The 18,965-nt window shown below is 46.8% G+C and overlaps 1 protein-coding gene across 9 annotated transcripts in view; it reads left to right on the top strand.

Annotated features, from left to right (window-relative positions):
* Positions 1 to 1,351: 1,351 nt before the first annotated feature.
* LOC104607455 (cleavage and polyadenylation specificity factor subunit 3-II-like) overlaps positions 1,352 to 18,965 on the top strand; it is a 28,081-nt gene continuing 10,467 nt past the window's right edge. For 2 of the 9 annotated variants that reach the window (XM_088904538.1, XM_088904537.1), the window contains exons 1-3: positions 1,352 to 1,751; positions 1,823 to 2,215; positions 8,324 to 18,872. In XM_088904538.1, coding sequence (XP_088760664.1) covers positions 10,070 to 13,537 — 3,468 coding nt within the window. In that variant the 5' untranslated portion in view covers positions 1,352 to 1,751; positions 1,823 to 2,215; positions 8,324 to 10,069 and the 3' untranslated portion in view covers positions 13,538 to 18,872. The remainder of the gene's footprint in view (positions 1,752 to 1,822; positions 2,216 to 8,323; positions 18,873 to 18,965) is intronic. The other 7 variants (XM_088904544.1, XM_088904543.1, XM_088904541.1 and 4 more) reach the window with 6 other exon arrangements.

The raw sequence follows: 18,965 nt of genomic DNA, 5'->3' as shown, positions 1-18,965 counted from the left end.
ATATATACAGAGTTTAATGGGGTGGCTTGATCGGTTTAGATGTGTCAAGATCAAGGGAATCTAGGTTTCGAGTGTTTAGGCCAACGAGAAAGGTTGAATGGATTCTTTTTTTGATGAGTGGGTAAACAGGGGAATCTAAGGCTAAAATTTCATGAGTAGGTATTTTGGGAGGTTCTATGTCTGGTGGTTGTTTATTCTAATGGTTGAGGTGTGAGTGGGGGACAATCGGGGCCATCGGATTGGTATTAGACGGGTTTAATGGTGGATTTGGGGGTTCTGGGGTTGAAAGTTGGGTTTTCTAGGTTTTTGGATGTTTCGAAGAGGTCGGAAGGGTCTGATCGAGAGTTTGGGGTGAATTGGAGGTTCAGCCAATGAACCGAGCAAAAATCAGGTGCTACAAATGGCTTTTTGCCGATAGCCAGTAAAGTTTCTAGCAGTAGTTTTGGGTAGGGGTGCTCACGATTCGGTTAACCAAACCGTGGGGTAATTTTCTAGACCAAACTGATAGGTTCGGTTTTTACATTTAACCAAACCAAAACCGAACCGATACAACCGGTTAAGCAGTTGACCGATTAACCATGTTTTAGTTTTTCGGTTTTTTTATGCCCTTAAAATTAAAAAAAAAAAGAAAAACACAGTAATTGGGATCGCCAATGTTGTAGAGATGCACTAGCCTCTAACTCACAGCTGAGCCTCCAATGTCGCGGATCGCTAGTGTCGGAGGCCGTTGGTGAATTAGTCGAAGGGTGGAGCGCCAAAGGCCAGAACCCAAAGAGAGAGTTCGAGAGGCGAGAGAGAGAGAGAGAGAGAGAGAGAGAGAGAGAGAAAGATAGCTCAAAGAGAGACTGAGAGGCGAGAAAGACAGAGAGCTCAGAGAGACTGAGAGGTGAGAAAGAGACTGATAGGCGAGAGAGAGAGTTCAGAGAGAAGAGAGAGAGAGGGAAAGAAAGGCTTGTGTAGCGGGTGTCAGAACTCAGACGACTCAAGCTATCAAACAAGTTGTTCGCCAATCTGGATGCTAGTCTGCCAGACTAGCAAACCTGAAAGTCTCAGCTCTTAGTTCGGCAGTCTAAACACTCTCAAACTATCGTGAACGTTTTTATTAGATTTAAAAAATAAAATAAAACATTAATATATATATATAATATTATATAAAATATATATCTATCGGTTCGGTTAATTGTCGATTTTTTTTAAATGGTTAACCGAAACCAAACCAAAACTTTCGATTTTTTGAAAACATCGAACCAGAACCGATTTGGTTAATCAATTTTTCGATTCGATTTCGGTCGGTTTTTTTCGGTCGATTCAGTTTTTTGGGTTTTTTTTGTTCACCCCTAGCTTTGGGGAATGTCAATTTTTTTTTTCTTTACCGGCAGTCGAGGAAACTGCCGCTAGACAACTCGGTTCACACTTCACAGACGGTCACTGGCAACATCGCCACAGTCTTTCTAAAATCAAATAAAGCGCGCGAAGAAATCTGACTAGGGTTTGGCGCTTGACTGATGCAAGGAGAGAAAGAACAACTCCGGTTATCGGTTAAACAGTAAGGACGCTTTGATGCCATTCCATCATTGCTCGGTGGTGCCAACTGTCAACTCTCTGTGCAGGAACGGGCAAGGGTATTTATTATACCTCCACGCCCTCAAGTGATAGCATAGCACATACTATCTGCGTTTTTTCGGTTGCAGCAGGTCCCCGTCGATTTATCAGTTGCAGAGAAGCCATGGTTATTGAATGCCTTGTTCTGGGTTAGTTCTTCTATCCAATCTCTCTTCCCAATGGATTCTTATTCTTTGATATCTATTTCTATTGATTGAAGAAGTTGAAATTCCCCACTTTAAGGGGCCGGGCAGGAAGTTGGGAAGAGCTGTGTCGTGGTCTCAATTGGCGGGAAGAGTATCATGTGTGATTGTGGGATGCACATAGGATATCTCGATGAACGACGATACCCAGATTTCTCTCTTATCTCTGAATCCGGGGATTTCGATAATGCTCTTACCTGCATCATAATCACTCATTTGTATGAAACCTCTCTCTATCTCATACAAACAAACAAACAGACCAACACCTGCACCCAGACAAGCACAGTCTTTAACTCTATATCTACCCTATTCAATCTATTTAACTCAACCTTTTCAGTCATCTGGATCATGTGGGAGACCTCCCTTACTTCACTGAGGTCTGTGGATATCGGGGCCCGGTTTACATGATTGTGAGTTCTTTTTATACGTTTTTTTTTGTTATTGATATTTATGTTTCCACTCGTCTAATGTAGCTGTAATCTGATGGCGCTAATCATGTATCGATGGTATTTAACGGGAAACTGTAGTTTTGCATAATGTTAATCATGTTAAATAGGAACAATGGTCATCTTTCTCTGTTTAAAAATCTTCGAATACTACGATGATAAAAAAGAAACCTTAGAGATATAGTTTCTGAAAAATATATGTATTTTTTTTTGATAGAGATAACTCGAAGACAAGCACATTTATATGAGAAAAGAAGAGAAATGGAGATGAAGTGAACTCATTTTAAGGTGAAAGGACAAAGATTAAGGAAGAAGATTAAATGATTCAGCAATTCAACCAGATGGGTTATCAGGCCATTGGCTGAGTCAACAGTTTTTTCGTAGGTGAACAGTTTGGGGGTGAAATGGGCCCGAAATCATAGCCAGATGATGGGTAGCCTGGTCCAACCAGCCAATTCAACCCCATGTTGAAAACACTTGTAATTATTATATGAATTCCAATAACTTTTATCTTTGTATTTGTTTTCAATTTTTATGCCTTTTTTTTCTTAAGGTAGTTTTCTTTTTTTTTGTTTTTTTGAGTTAATCCAAGTTTTTTATGATCTTTGTGTTTACAACAAATAGACATTTCCTTAAATCTATAAAAAGAGATAGTTATATGACCAGACATGTTTTATGGGGCAGAATGTTGGGAATCAATAAGTACACATTTGTTGATGAGCAGCTCGTATTAGGATTTTAATTGCTCTGATGGATTGGTTGTATGACTAGAAAGGGTAGTATTTTAAATGAATGCATTACTGGGAACTTAAGGATAGCCCTAATAAGTGGCATGTTGAATTTGTCAGTTGGGGAATTGCCTCTAAAGGATCTTTTTTGTTCATCTTTCTCTCTTTCTTCTTCTAAGGGTAAGCCCATTGCTGATTTTATTGTGATTCCAAATTCTTCTCAAGGGTTTGATTGGAATCAGGGTTTTAGGAGAAACCGTAGAGATTCTGAAATTTTACTGCTCTCCAATTTGTTGGGTATTTTGGATGGATTTACCTTTAGCCTGGAAAAGAAGATGGCTGTATTTGGACTCCTCATGCTTCTGGTTTCTTCTCGTGTGCCTCTTTCTTCAAAACCTTAGTTCCCTCTTCCTAGGATCTGTAATCCTTTCCAGTTAGAGAGGTTTGGTGTAATCCTATACCTCCTAAAATTGGGGTTCTCTGTGGGAGGTTTTTCATGAATGTATCAACACTAGTGATTTATTGCAAGCAAGGAGGCCTAATTGGTATATGTCTCTGTATTGGTGATTGGTCTGTACTATGTAAGTCTTATGGTGAGTCTTGTTTACACTTACTAATCTCTTGCCCATTTGCTCTTAGTATTTGGTAAAAGTTCTTTTCTATTTTCAAGTGCAGGTGAAATACTCCTACTTGTGTGGCTAACTTGTTATCACTAACAACCTTTAGATGGCCAAAAAGAAGGGGATGAATTATGTGGATATGCAGAAGGGCAACAATGGTGTGGACTTAATGGGAGAAAAGGAATGATAGAATATTTGATGACAATGAAAGAAGTAAAGAGGAAAACTTTGAATGTGTCACTTATAGGGCAACTTAATGGCTAAAAACTCTGGAGCTGTTTTTACCATTCTACATGGATGAAAAAAGGGCAGCCCAGTGCATGAGGCTCCCACCAATGCGGGGTCTAGGGAGGGACAGATGTACACAGCCTTACCCCTGGACATACAGAGAGGCTGTTTCCAAGATTTGAACCCTGGTCACCCAGGTCGCAATGGAGCAACCCAACTGTTGCACCAAGGCCCACCCTCATTCTCGATGGATGAAATTTTGAGTTGCTGTAATGGGGTCACTTCAAAAAAGAGGAGGCAGGTGTGTGCATGGATGAGACTGAGCAGGGGCTTCTTAAAATTGAACTTTGATGGCTGCAATGATGGAAATCCGGGGCCTCCTGCAATAGGGATGCTTTCAGAAATGAGGAGGAAAATGTAGTTGCAATGTTTTCGGGTCCAATTGGTAATTGGGATTTGATAAGAGATAAAAATGTGGCAGCTATATTTGGAGTGCAGAAGGCTGTGGAAATGGATGTGTATAATCTAATCATAGAAGGTGATTCAAAAGTGGTAATAAGTTGGTCACTGAATGAGGAAAAAGCTATTTGTGTATACTGCAATCTGATGAAGAAGCTCAAATGGTTGACTAGGAATCTACATATTAAGGTTCAATGGGTTAATAGGATGGTAAACGGAATGGCTGATATGCTAGTTAAGCAAGCGGTTAATAGAAATCAAGTTTTTTGCTTGGGATGAATTGTAAAATTTGTATTGGGGGAGATAGCTATTGCTATGCTCCACTTGGTTAGTTGTCTTTTCTTTGGGGATTCTTCAAAATTTTATATTTCTTGTAAATTTAATTGATGAAATGTTTCTGTTTCTTGTAAGTTTTTAGTCCTTTTCCTGAGGCCGCCTCCAAAAAGAGGCAGAATATGTTGGAGGTAGCAAGGGCAGCAGTGGTGGAAAAATGCAAGAGTGCAGGTGAAGTGGTGGAAAGCATAATGTTCAAGGTTGCCAACTAAGTGAAAACAATAGAAACTTTCAAGGAATTTAATGTCAATGAAATGGTGAGATCTTGGAGAAAGTGTCTACTTCTTCAAAGACAAAAGATAAATCTGTGATAGAATGTGAACCATTTATAAATCAGGGCCTAAAGCTAAATTTTGACGGAAGCTCACCAGGCAATCCAAGACCGGCAGGAATTGGAGGTGTATTTAGAGATGCAATAGGGGCTATCAAAGATCTGTATTCAGGTCCCATTGCAATAGGAGATTCTATTAAAGTGGAAAATTTGGCAGTAATTCACAGGCTGAGGATAGCCAAGAAGCTTAGAATCCCATTATTAGAGGTGGGGAAGGGATTCCAAGGTGGTCATTTCTTGAATAAGTAACAATTTTCCAAGAGCTTGGGAGTATAGACAGACAATCAGGGAAATTCAATCTTTAGCAGAGGAGGTGGGGGCAACCTTCGGTTGGATAAGGAGAACAACAAATGAAAGGCAGATCGCTTGGCCAAGCAAGGGACAAATAGGGAACAATTGTTTTGGGCTGAATTGTAATTTTGCTGGGTGGAATTCTATTGGGTGACTGGACTGTCTTCCAGCCTTTATATTCTTTGAGTTGGGACTTTGGGTTTTGTAGGGGTTTGAGGGATCATGAACTCTCCTGTGTCTCAGACCTTTTGTCACTACTTGAAAGTGTTTTTCTGGACCCTTCAAGTTCTGATGTGAGATTTTGGTTTCTAAACCCAAAAGGTTACTTCACATGTGCTTCCTTCTTTAAGTCCCTTTGCTCCCCCTCGGGACAAGTGGGTTTCCCAGCTAAGGAGATTTGGTCTAAACCTGTACCTCCTAAAATTATTATGTTCTATTGGGAGGTATTCCATAGGAAAATCAACACTTCAGACTTATTGCAGAAGAGAAGGCCTTCTATGTGTTTGTCTCCTAATTGGTGTGTACTTTGCTGGGCTAATGGTGAGGATTGCTCTCACTTTTAACCTGTTCTTTTTCTGTTGCTATTTGGGGTTGGATCTTTGCTTTGTTTGGTTGCAGATGGAATTTGACTACAGCCATAGATCAGATCTTTGATCCTTCATTCTTTGTGTGGCCCACAAAAATTGGTAAAACAATGTGGAGGAGCATTAGAGCTGCAGCTTTGTGGACAATTTGGGAAGAAAGAAATGCGAGGATATTCGAAGATGATAGAAATGTTTAGAATGTAAATGATTGCATTTTGACCAGGGCAATCCATTGGCTGAGATCATTAGATTCCTCTAAATTATATTCCTTTGATGACATGTGGAGGAACTGGATGGCTGTGGCTAGTATCAGTAACAGAAAACACAGGGTACCAGATGTGTGGTACCCCCTTCAGAAGACTGGACAAAGCTGACTTTTGATGGTAGCAGCCAAGGAAATCCGGGTCCATCAGGGATTGGTGGGGTGCTGAGAGATAAAGATAGTAATATATAAGCCTTATTCTCAGGCTCTGTGGGTATAGGAGACTCTATTAGAGCTGAGCTTCTAGCGGCAGTACAAGGCATTCAGATTGCGGATCGATTAGGAGTTCAAAATTTGATTATTGAAGGAGATTCCAAAGTTGTTGTGGGTTGGTTAACAAATCTAGATTTAGTGATTTGGTGCTACAGAGATATTATGAGGAAAGCTAAGTGGTTCTCAAGGAACATGAATGTTAATTATCAGTGGGTGGGTAGAACAGCCAACACCATAGCAGATGGGTTAGCTAAACAAGGGGTATCAAGGGAACGTTTATTCTGGACAGCTTTGTAAATTTTTATTACTAGTCTGAGGTAGTACGTTGTTGTTGTTGTGGAGAGGCACCAGCTCGTGCCTCTCCTTTGGGCAGGCTGTATTGTAATATCTTTTTGAACTTCTTGAATAAAATTTTAATCATTTATCAAAAAAAAAACTCTATGTTATTTATCAAAAAAAGTGTAGTAAAGATTTTAAAATAAAAGCAACTCGAAAGATTAGGAAAAAAAGAGATGACAAGTTGAATTGATTTAGATCACATGAATCATATTATTCATACGATATAAAAAATTGAATCATAAGATTCAAATCAGTAATCAAAAGTTTTTTTTTTAGAAAAGCATATTTAAATTGGAATATTTGAGATTTATGATTTGATTTGTGAGTTGTATACTAAATTGTAAGGTTTTGACAACTATGACCGCAGTCTTGTGCACAACACTGGCAAAAGAGGAACCAAAGAATCTTCAATGGAAGGGAAAGATAAAAGGAAGCATTATTAGAAATTATATTTTGACAACAATGACTGCACTCCTGTAGTCCTGTGGACAACATTGAAAAAGAGGAACCAAAGAATGTTAAATGGAAAGGAAAGATACAAAGAAGAATTAATAGAAACTAAGTTTTTGAGAGCGATCCATTGGATTGCAGCTTTGGACATTTTTTACTCCTTTCTAACAGATGACATGCTTAAAGGATGACAGATGGTTGCATCTTCTCCAACAGTCAACTCTAAAGCATTAATACTTTGGATTCCATGACTAACCAAATTCAGATAATCTTGATGGGTGTAGGATTGGAAACCCAAGACCCTCATGGATAGGATTAAGATTGGTGAGATCATTAAACTACAACAATTTGCAGGTATAAATGACTCAGGAGTGGTAGTGGACTGGTTAAAGAGCATGGGCAGGGACAATGGCAATATTGACACATTATGAACAAGGTTCAAAATATTGAAATGTATTGTATGATGCATATAGATCCAGTGTCATCAATGCTCATTTACTGAAGAGTTTGAACTTTTTAAAACATAACATCATTAATGGCTGTTGTGCCTTATATATTTATGAACTTACAAATAAAAAACTAAAAATACATAACAGTTTCAATAGTTCAAAAATCTTGATACATGACTTTCATATTAAGAGTATTGATACTTTGAACCTTGATCATGAGGGAGATTAGATGTTTGGCAAAGGAAGTTGGTACTACCTTCTCATCATTGTTGCATAGACTCTCCTAAATGGATGTTGTATTTATGTCAGACATGTATGGAGTTCAACACTGCACAGATTCTTAAGGACACTAATATGTAACATATCCTTTTATCTATTAGCTTATTTGATATAAATAGACAGCTATGGTTCAAGACAAACACAATTTTGTGTATCAAACATTACTTAGTAACAAAGGCAACATTTTTGCGGGTATATAATGTTAGAATTCAAAAAATATGAACTATTTTAATAATATATACTTTTCTGTAAACATTCCCATGAGTCCATGTCCATCCAAACTGCTTCTTATGGGTTCAAAGATCAGAAAATAGTTTAGTTGATGTACAAGCTGAACAAGGGGTGAATGGGGATCAATTCTTTTAAGGCCTCATGCATGTAGAAGGAATGTAAACATGTTAGTAATTCGGTATCGGGTTTAATGGCAGAGGTCTGGCCAAAATTCTTGGGATGGTTAGCATAGTTGTACATAATTGTTCTTTATCAAACTAACAAAGTTTTTATAGTTACTGATGAAGGAAGATTTGGCCCGACCTCGCCATCACTCAACACGTGGCAAAGGCAAACAGCTCGGAACAACAGCGCGCCCAAGGCACGAGCACCAAAGGGAGGAACCAGCAGTCCGAACTCCCTACCAGCAATCCGAACTCCCTACTAGCAGTTCGAACTCCCTACTAGGGGCCCAAGCTCCCTACTAGGGGCCCGAACTCTCCCTTGGGCCCCAAGCCTCACGAGGCAAATGACCCGAACTGGACCGCGTCATGGCAGTTCGGGACACTCCCCTATCCGAACTCAAGACTTCACCTCGCTCACAACTCCAGCACTTCGCCTCTAGGACGCTAGACTGAACAAACGTGCCATACCTGAAATCGAGGATGTCCGTACCCAAGGGCGACGCACCTGACTGACTTGGGATCTGACGCTTGACAGCCGCACTTCAACGGCCACCTACCGCCGCCACCTGCCACTGTCGTCACCAGCTGCAGAGACGGCTCCGACAAAGAGAGCAGTGACGGTTCTGCCTAGCCAGAGGGGATCACATCCGAACTGGCAGGAGTTCAGAAATAATCATGCCCGATCTGACAAAAGCTTAGAAGTGAGTGCGCGAGGTGGTTATAAAAGGCCCCCTATCCCCCAAGAACAAGGTATGTGAACTTTGCGCCATCTGGTTTTATCTTGCCTTTAAAGAATTCTGACTTGAGCTTCGGAGCATTCATACCGGGTTCCCCCCGGAGCTTCCCCATCTTCTCCGTTTCAGGTTCCCTGTAGTTCCGTTCAGAGGCAAGGTCGTTGACAGCTAGGACCAGCCGGATTGTGCACCATCAATTGGCGTCGTCTGTGGGAAGAAAACCCTCATAACCTCTTCTTCCAAAAATCCCAACACTCATGGCTTCTTCCAGCAATGCCGGACGTGGCACAGAGATGAATACCATCGGGGAGCAACTCCAAGCCCCCGTGGTGTGCATCGGACAATTCACCATACCCCTTCCGGTGGATGGGGTCCCCAGCTTGAATGCGCCTCAAACAGTGGCGCCCGTAAACCTTCCTGCCATAAACATCCCTCTTCCACTCCCTGTTGAAACAACTTTTGTCGAACCAACTGCTGCCCCCCTGGCAACTCGCCAGAGCTAGTTTGACGACCTGATGCAATACATGCGGGCAATGCAAGCCCAAATGCAACAATTCTAGCAGCATCAACTTCAACAGCACCAAGTACTACACCACCTCTCTCAACAGCACTACCAACAGCAGTTCCCCCAACTGCCCCTGAACCAATCACTGCTTCCACCTCGGCACCCTGCTCCGAAGCTGGTTAAGGCCTCCCCTCAGGGTGGACGCCCCCACCAGGGAGAAGCCTCCCGGCCCCAGAAACCCCCTAACAGCCAGGCCTCCTCCCCAGGCCGAAGGGAAAGAAAAATCACCCCTGCCTCACAACTCGCAAGCGGGTCAGGAACCTCGCCCGCAAGGTCAGCACCTCGACGCTCTAGGCCCGAGTTCCCGCTCAGAGAGAACCGATTCAGCGCCCTGGCAGCAGACTACCAACACTCTGGGCCCATCGAGCTCGGCAACACAGAGGCCAGCAGCGCCAGTACTAGGCCCACTCAACAACGAAGGCGCCGGCGAAGTCGCCGAACTGCCACCCGTGTCCTGCCCGAGCTCAGAGATAAGGAAGAGACGAGCTCGGACGAGGTAAAAGCTGCCCCGATTCTCTCAGTTCCTTCCCCCTCGCATCAGAACTTCTGGCACTTCCCATGCCCAGAGACTTCAAGCTTCCACCTTTGGACAAGTATGATGGGTCGTTTGACCCCAACGACCACGTCAATGCTTTCCAATCCCAAATGCACCTCGCTAGGGCCAGCGAATCATGCATGTGCGTGGCCTTCACCACCACCTTCAGGGGGGTGGCCCGCACCTGGTACAGGAACCTAGCCCCAGGGTCAATAAGAAGCTGGACCCAGTTCGTGCAGGTCTTCGCAGCACACTTCGTTACCAGCAAGCGATGCCCCAGAACTGAGGAAAGCATCTTCGGAGTAGTCCAGAGAGAAGGAGAATCCATCCGGGGCTACATCAAGCGGTTCAATGAAGCATGCTTGCAGATACCACGATTAGACCCTGCGGTACAACTCGCGGCGGCCAAGAGAGGAGTAACGCACAAGGAGTTTAAATGGCACATGGTAGCCAGCCAGCCCGCGACTGTGGCCGAATTCCTCAAACTCGCGGACAAGTTCATGAGAACAGAGGAAGAGATCAACCAAAGGACCGAAGGTGGGGTCGAGAAAAGGAAAAGAGAAGGCGAGCCCTCCAACCCAGGTGACAGAAGAAACTCGGCCCGGGAGGCGAAGCCGAGCCAGCCGTCCCGAGCTCCCTTAGCAGTTCGGACGGATTACACGCCGTTAAACACAAGGCGGACCGAGATCCTGATGACGATCAAAGACGCCCCATACGTGAAGTGGCTGCCTCGCCTGAAGGGGAATCCAAACGAGAGAAATAAAAATCTGTACTGTAGTTTTCATAGAGATCACGGTCATAGTACCGAACAGTGTAATAATCTCCGGGACGAGATAGAGGGACTCATCCGTTGCGGATACTTGAGAAATTTTGTACATCATAATAATAATAACAATAAAGCAGGTCGGCAAGGGGAGCACGAAAAGGATGCCCCCGAAACCAGCAGCAGACCAGCCAAAGCGTCGCAACGACAGCCTCCGGACGAGAGGCCAGTTCGGGGAACCATCCATGTAATAGTGGGAGGTTCGGTGATAGTAGGGTGTACTTCGGCAGCAGCCCGGACGTCAGTTCGCGAGGCAGCTCGAGAAGAACAGAACCCTCCAAAGAGGTCGAAGACAAAAGAACCAATCTTCTTCACACAGGACGATGCGCGAGGTATCCACTATCCCCACGATGACGCGCTCGTCATAAAACTGAGGATCAGCGACTTCGAAGTCAGGCGCGTACTTGTGGATTCAGGTAGTTTGGCAGACATTCTCTTCAAGTCAGCATTTGACCAACTACAGTTGCAGAGAAGCGAGCTGAAACCCTCCAACACTCCCCTGGTGGGCTTCAGCGGAGAGGAAGTCAGGCCCCTTGGAAAGATAACAGTACCTGTGGAAGTCGGCACATGGCCCTGTGCGGTCAGACTCAACCACGATTTCCTGGTGGTCGTGACCCCCTCCCCATATAATGCCATAATAGGACGGCCATTTACGCATATTCTACGGGCAGTGGTCTCTACCTACTATCTGGCAATGAAGTTCCCAACAGACTTCAGTGTGGGGGTAGCGCGGGGCGACCAGCTTGAGTCCTGCAAGTGTTATGTTGCCGCCCTGAAGGGAAAAACCAAGGCGGCCGACGACCTCGAGCTGGAGCGGCCTACGGAGCAGAGCAAGGAGCGAGCTTCGCCCACGGAGGAAACAGTCGCAATTCCGACTTCGGCCATGGAATCGGCTCAGACGATACAGATCGATGCTTCCGTCGAGGAGCCTCTACGAACCGAACTGGTGAGTTTCTTACTTAAAAATTTAGATATTTTTGCATGGTCCGCGGCCGATATGCCCAGTATTGACCCTGGCCTCGTAACTCACAAACTTAACACTGACCCTGTAGTCAGACCCATTAGACAGAAGAAACGCAACTTAGCCCCCGAGCGCTGGAGGGCGGTCGACGAGGTCGAAAAGCTCCTCGCAGCAGGCTTCATAAGGGAAGTTCATTACCTGAGCTGGGTGGCCAACCCGGTGCTGGTGAAAAAGGCAAACGGCAAGTGGCGCATGTGTGTCGACTACACCGATCTGAACCGAGCCTGCCCAAAAGACTGCTTCCCCCTTCCCAGAATTGACCGCCTAGTGGACGCGACCTCGGGATATGAGCTGCTAAGCTTCTTGGACACCTACTCAGGTTACAACCAAATCAGGATGGACCAGTCTGATGAAGAAAAAACCAGCTTCATAACCGAGTTCAGCCTGTACTGTTACAAGGTCATGCCCTTCGGACTGAAGAATGCTGGGGCGACCTTCCAAAGACTTGTAAATAAGCTATTTCGGCCCTTAATTGGCACGAAAGTAGAGTGTTATGTAGACGACATGGTCGTCAAGACGCAGTTCTCACAGGAGTTAATACAAGACTTAGATTCTGTTTTCCAAATTCTGCGTCGATTTAGCATGAAACTAAACCCCAACAAATGTGTTTTCGGTGTCACCTCGGGTAAGTTCCTAGGGTACATTGTCAACCGGCGCGGTATTGAGGCCAACCTGGACAAGATAAAGGCCATCCTAGATATGAGACTACCCCGGAAAGTGAAAGAAGTTCAAAGGCTAAACGGACGCATAGCCGCTTTGAGCCGCTTCATGTCCAAATCGGTAGACCGTTGTCTGCCTTTCTTTAAGGCAATCAAAGGCAAAGGGTTCGAATGGACCCGAGACTGCCAGCTCGCGTTCGACGAGCTAAAAAGCTACCTCGCTACCGTGCCAACCTTAGCCAGGCCCGAGGAAGGCGAGGTCTTAAAATTGTATCTCTTGGCAAGTGACGAGGTGGTCAGTTCGGTACTAATAAAAGAAGCAGATCGGGTCCAGCGGCCCGTCTACTATGTTAGTAAAATTCTGCAGGGAGCAGAGACGAGATACCCGCAGATAGAAAAGCTAGCGTATGCACTGGTAATTGCAACTCGGAAACTCCGCCCGTATTTTCAGGCTCACACTGTCGTGGTCTTAACCGACAAACCTCTGAGGCAAGTCTTACTTAAGCCTGAAGTTTCCGGTCGGCTAACAAAGTGGGACATTGAGTTTAGCGAGTACGACCTCCAGTATAAGCCACGAACTGCTATTAAGGCCCAAGCCTTAGCAGATTTTATCGCCGAGTGCACTTTCAGCCTCGAAACCCCTGGGCGGGTTGAGCCCGGGATCCCCAGTTCGGGCGAGCCTGGAGCTCCCAAGCCAATAGAGTCTGAACCCCGTGAAGTAACAGCTAGTGTGGCATCTCTCCTGGTTAGACCAAACGCGAACTGGGATGAGGAGCCCTGGATCCTTCATGTAGATGGCTCCTCGAATCAGCAGGGCAGCGGGGCTGGAATAGTCTTACGCGGCCCAAGTGGCACAAAGTTGGAATACGCACTACGCTTTGAGTTCACGGCATCCAACAACGAGGCGGAGTACGAGGCACTGATAGCCGGGTTGAACCTAGTGCAAAAGGTAAGAGCAAAGCACATAATTATCTGCAGTGATTCTTAGCTCGTGGTCAACCAGGTTACGGGCGAATACGAGGCACGCGAGCTCACTATGATCGCATACTTGGCCAAAGTAAAGGAGGCTCTGCTCAACTTCCAGTCACACTTCATCAGGCAAATCTCGAGGTCAGAGAACATTGAGGCCGACACCCTGTCTCGGCTAGCCAGCACAAGTCACAACACCATGAGAACTGTGTACAAAGAGGACTTACCTCGGCCCAGCATTCTCGATGGGGCAGAGGAGGCCGCTCCCGTCCTTGAAGCAGAGGTGAGCTGGATCGACCCACTCGCGAGCTTCTTGCTAGATGGATCCCTCCCTGCGGACCACAATGCAGCCAAGAGGGTGCAACGCCGGGCAGCCAAATACGTCATAATAGACGAACGGTTGTACCGACGGTCCTACACGCTCCCCTACCTATGTTGCTTGCGACCTGCCGAAGCTGAACTCGTACTACGCGATACCATGAAGGTCTGTGCGGCAGACACATGGGGGGCAGAGCCCTCGCCCAAAAGGCATTTCGACAAGGATACTACTGGCCAACGATGAAGGCAGAGGCGGTCGAGCTTGTCAGGAAATGCGACAGGTGTTAGAAGCACGCCAATATCCACCATCAGCTTGCTGCCGACCTCAAGTACCTCCCCAGTCCATGGCCCTTTACGCAATGGGGCATCGACCTCCTGGGGCCCTTTCCGCCAGCAACAGGTGGGAGAAAATTCCTAGTGGTGGCAGTAGATTACTTCACAAAGTGGATAGAAGCTGAACCTCTTGCAACAGTCACAGCCCGAAACATACAAAACTTCTTTTGGAGGAACATAGTATGTCGCTTCGGGCTACCTCGGGTACTGATCTCCGACAACGGCAAGCAGTTCGAGGATATCAAGTTCCAAGAATGGTGCCAAAATATGGGAATTCGTCAGAACTTCACATCGGTCGCACACCCGCAAGCAAACGGTCAGACAGAAGTAATGAACAGAGCCATCCTCCGCGGATTGAAAGCACGACTGGACCAAGCTAAAGGGTTGTGGGCGGACGAGCTACCAAGTGTTCTATGGGCTCACCGAACTACGGAAAAAACCGCCACGGGAGAGACCCCCTTTAACCTCACCTATGGCACCGAAGCGGTAATCCCGGCAGAAATCGAAATACCTACACTGCGACTAGAAGCATATGACGATCAGACAAACGGAGACGAGTTACGCACCAACCTCGACCTACTGGATGAGGTAGGAGACCTTGCGCACATCCGGACAGCAGCCTACCAGCAAAAAGTAGCTCGGTACTACAACGCCGGAGTAAAGAAGCGGAGCTTCCGCGTCGGCGACCTGGTTCTCCGTAAGATCATGGTACCCGAACCCAGCGTGGGCAAACTCGGACCAAATTGGGAAGGGCCCTACAGAGTAAAAAAAGCACTCGGGGGAGCCTACGAGCTCGAAACCTTAAATGGTAAGCAAGTACCCCGAGCATGGAACATCGTCAACCTAAGGCGATACTACCTATAGACTACCAAGCGAGGTGGATACCGAGCTAACGAAAGCCTCGACATAGGCAATCTAAGAAAAGTGAGCCAAAAGCAAAGCGGAGACAAGCTAATAGGGACATCGGCATCTCAGAGTATTAAACACCAAAACAGGCCGCGTGAATGCGGTAACTCGGGCAGGAAACAGACCGAACGCATGGTCAGCCCAGCAAATACGTTCAGTTCGGGAGAAAGAACAACCAACACTTAAAAGAAAAAGCCATTCCATTTCAAATAAGGGAGTACATTTCAAAAAAAAAAAAAAACTTTTATAGACCCGAAGCTACTTCTTCATTATCGGAAGGCACTTCAATGATACCCGAAAGCCCTGCCTCGCCCTCGGAATCTGGCTCACCATCAGTGGCATTGGCCATCTCCTGAGTTATGCGCGAAGTGGATATAGCACTGATGTTGAGCTCGGGGTACGTATTCCGGATCATCCACCGGCTTAGTTTAAAACCCCTTCTGTACGAATCCACCATCAGATCGTCAAAGTGCGGCGAAGCGATGTACTCATCGACGGCCTTCTTCTTGGCATCTTCGATACCTTGAGAAAAGATCTGTGTGCTCTCCCTAATGTCCTCCTGAAGATACTCAACCTGATGCTGCAGATCCAGTCTGAAGTCCGCCATGTGCTTCACCACTACCCCCATGGCCTCGGCGTCTCTCTGAGACCTCGTCTGCTTGATCTGAGCAACGCGAGCAGCCTCCTTAGCAGCACGAGCAGCCGCTTTAGCAGCTCGCGAAGTCGTCTTGGCAGCACGAAGAGCCTCTTCGGCAGCTCGCGCCTGCTTCGAGCTCCTTTCCACCTGGGCCGCCAGGGCATGGATAGAAGAGTTCACCTACCAAAAAGAACCAGGTGATCAAAAGAACCAACAAAATAAAAACAAAAGAACCAACCAAGGGGAGATCACTTACCACCATGGCATGAGTAACAGCACGACAGGCCACCTGGTGCAGAGGGAGATCAGTCCACGTCGCGACCTCCTTGGGGAAAATGGCCTCCTTACTCTTCTGAAGAGCGTGGGTTGGCGACAACACACTCCTGAAATCCCCTGGGGCCCCCGAGCCTGAGGGCCCAACTCGCGTGTGAGCAGACCCAGGGTAAGCAGGAGCACCAGAGTAGGTAGGAGCCCCCATGTAAGTTGTCTCAGCATAAGGGCCCCCTGCCGCTTCTTGCATTGGAGGAGCCACCTCGGGCTCCCTGGGCAAATCCTCTGACGGGTAGTTCGGCACCTCGGGCTCCGCATCCCGGGGCAGCTCGGCGCGAGTTCGCTTGGCAACTCGCTTCCTTCTCTTCATGCCTTGGAACAAGTGCCCACCACGAGTCCTTCTTGAGTCCATCACACCTGCAAAAAGAGTTCGGCATCAGTAAAAGGCAAGAAAGACAGCAAAACAGAACCTCCAAGTGAGGAACCTACTCGAACTCAGGCTGGCCGCAATGAGCTTGGCCTCCGTCAGATACTGTTGACACTTTAGCCCAAGCCACGCCCATTGCCGAAAGCCCTTCACCGTCTCTTTGTCAAGCGTAACATCGGAGTCAGGAGCGGCCATCCCCCACCCGGTCTGAAACGGCCACCCCAGCACACTTCGCACCCCGAAATAGTCCTGCTTCCACGTCGGGACCTTGTTAGGAAGTTCGTATAAAGCTTAAAACCCGGGCGAGGAGACAGGTAATACGCCCGCCTACGCCCGGGAAGGGGACCCGCTTGCTTCTTAAGCATTAGGATGGAAGAGAAAATCTCCAAATCTAAAAGAAAGCTCTCTTCGCAAAATAAGGAGATTGTCCCCACCAAATTTCGAATGGAGTTCGGGTGAAGTTGGTCGACCGTCACGCCGAAGTGATTCAAGACTTCGACAAGGAGGGGGTGGAAAGGCAGTCGCAGCCCCGCGGCCAGCTGCTCCCGGAATATCACGATCTCATCAGGACCGTGTTCCCAAGGAAAGCTACCCGAAGGTATGAAATAAGCGTACTCCCCAGGTAAGTTATAGTAGGTAATAAGGGATTGGAGCCCCTCAGGCGTCATGGTCGAAGGGCCAAACTTGTCTAACATCCGACCCCGACGAGAGGTGGACGCCAAACTATCCGAGGCGCCTCGGCCTACGAGTTCGAACTCTTCCTCGAGCTCTACCTCCGGCTTGCTAGAACTATCAGGAGATGCAACTCGGTTCGTGGAACCTGCATCGGACCCACTTGAAGGACTGTTTGAGCTATCCGAGCTAGACATCAAGGAGTAAGGTGGATTCCAGGAAGGTACTCACCCGGAAAAAGGTTGAAGCAGACTACGAGCGAAAACCTTGAACGCGAACTGAAAGCCTGGACGCGAGCTCGAGAGAAGCACAGAAGTGACAGCGACTGGGGTCCCCCCACTATTTATACCCACAGTGACCAAGAAGCAACGGCTCAGATCAAAACCAATCCGACGGCCCGCAGTCACACATCCGCAAAAACCAAGATGTGATTGACGCACGTCTTTCCGAAACTGACGAAACGCCGGCGCACGTCTTTTTGAAACTGACAGAATCAATGCACGTCCCCTCGCATTAAAAGCGGCAGCGGCGCGTTTTTTCAAAATTTGAAAAACCCGCTGCCACGTCTCCCAGCAGCGCGCTTTTTTCTTGAAATTTGAGATAGGCGCGCGCCGCCACGTCTGTCAGCGTTTTTTAGATAGGTTGGCACGTTGTTTGCCTCTTTGGCTCTCGAAGAAACCCAAGGAACCCTGACAACGCACCTCGCGCTATCAGTCAACCAAGATTCGAAGTACGGGACAAATCCACCTACCACCTTGCGAACTCCCCGCGCCAGGGCAGGACCCTTAGCACGAGGAGTGGGGGGCAATTGATGAAGGAAGATTTGGCCCGACCTCGTCATCACTCAACACGTGGCAAAGGCAAACATCTCGGAACAACAGCACCCAAGGCGAGCACCAAAGGGAGGAACCAGCAGTCCGAACTCCCTACCAGCAGTCCGAACTCCCTACCAGCAGTCTGAACTCCCTACCAGCAGTCCGAACTCCCTACTAGGAGCCCAAGCTCCCTACTAGGGGCCCGAACTCTCCCTTGGGCCCCAAGCCTCACGAGGCAAATGACCCGAACTGGACGCTAGACTGAAGAAACGTGCCATACCTGAAATCGAGGATGTCCGTACCCAAGGGCGACGCACCTGACTGACTTGGGATCTGACGCTTGACAGCCGCACTTCAACGGCCACCTACCGCCGCCACCTGCCACTGTCGTCACCAGCTGCAGAGACGGCTCCGACAAAGAGAGCAGTGACGGTTCTGCCTAGCCAGAGGGGATCACATCCGAACTGGCAGGAGTTCAGAAATAATCATGCCCGATCTGACAAAAGCTTAGAAGTGAGTGCGCGAGGTGGTTATAAAAGGCCCCCTATCCCCCAAGAACAAGGTATGTGAACTTTGCGCCATCTGGTTTTATCTTGCCTTTAAAGAATTCTGACTTGAGCTTCGGAGCATTCATACCGGGTTCCCCCCGGAGCTTCCCCATCTTCTCCGTTTCAGGTTCCCTGTAGTTCCGTTCAGAGGCAAGGTCGTTGACAGCTAGGACCAGCCGGATTGCGCACCATCAGTTACCAACCAAAAAAAAAAGATTTTGACAACTATGGTGCAGTTGCAAGTTGAAGGTTCTAAAAGGATGGTGGAAGGCTAGAAAGGATATGAGGAGGATTGATGAAAATAGATATTCATCAAGAAAAAAAAAGGATTGATGACAATAGACTTGAAGGCCCATGATTTGACAGAAGAATGTTCGCAAGATAGCATGCAGTAGCAGAGTATATTCATGTACCGAGCAGGGATCAGTGTTAGTTGAGATGAACTTAATTGATAACCAATCTTTATAATATTATTGTTTTGAGATTATGGCCCTATACTCTTATGGAACTTACATAACTTC

Source organism: Nelumbo nucifera, chromosome 4, assembly GCF_055504915.1.
Source record: "Nelumbo nucifera cultivar China Antique chromosome 4, China Antique-T2T, whole genome shotgun sequence".
In the NCBI taxonomy this organism is placed as follows: domain Eukaryota; kingdom Viridiplantae; phylum Streptophyta; class Magnoliopsida; order Proteales; family Nelumbonaceae; genus Nelumbo; species Nelumbo nucifera.
This window is presented reverse-complemented; position numbering and strand designations above follow the sequence as displayed.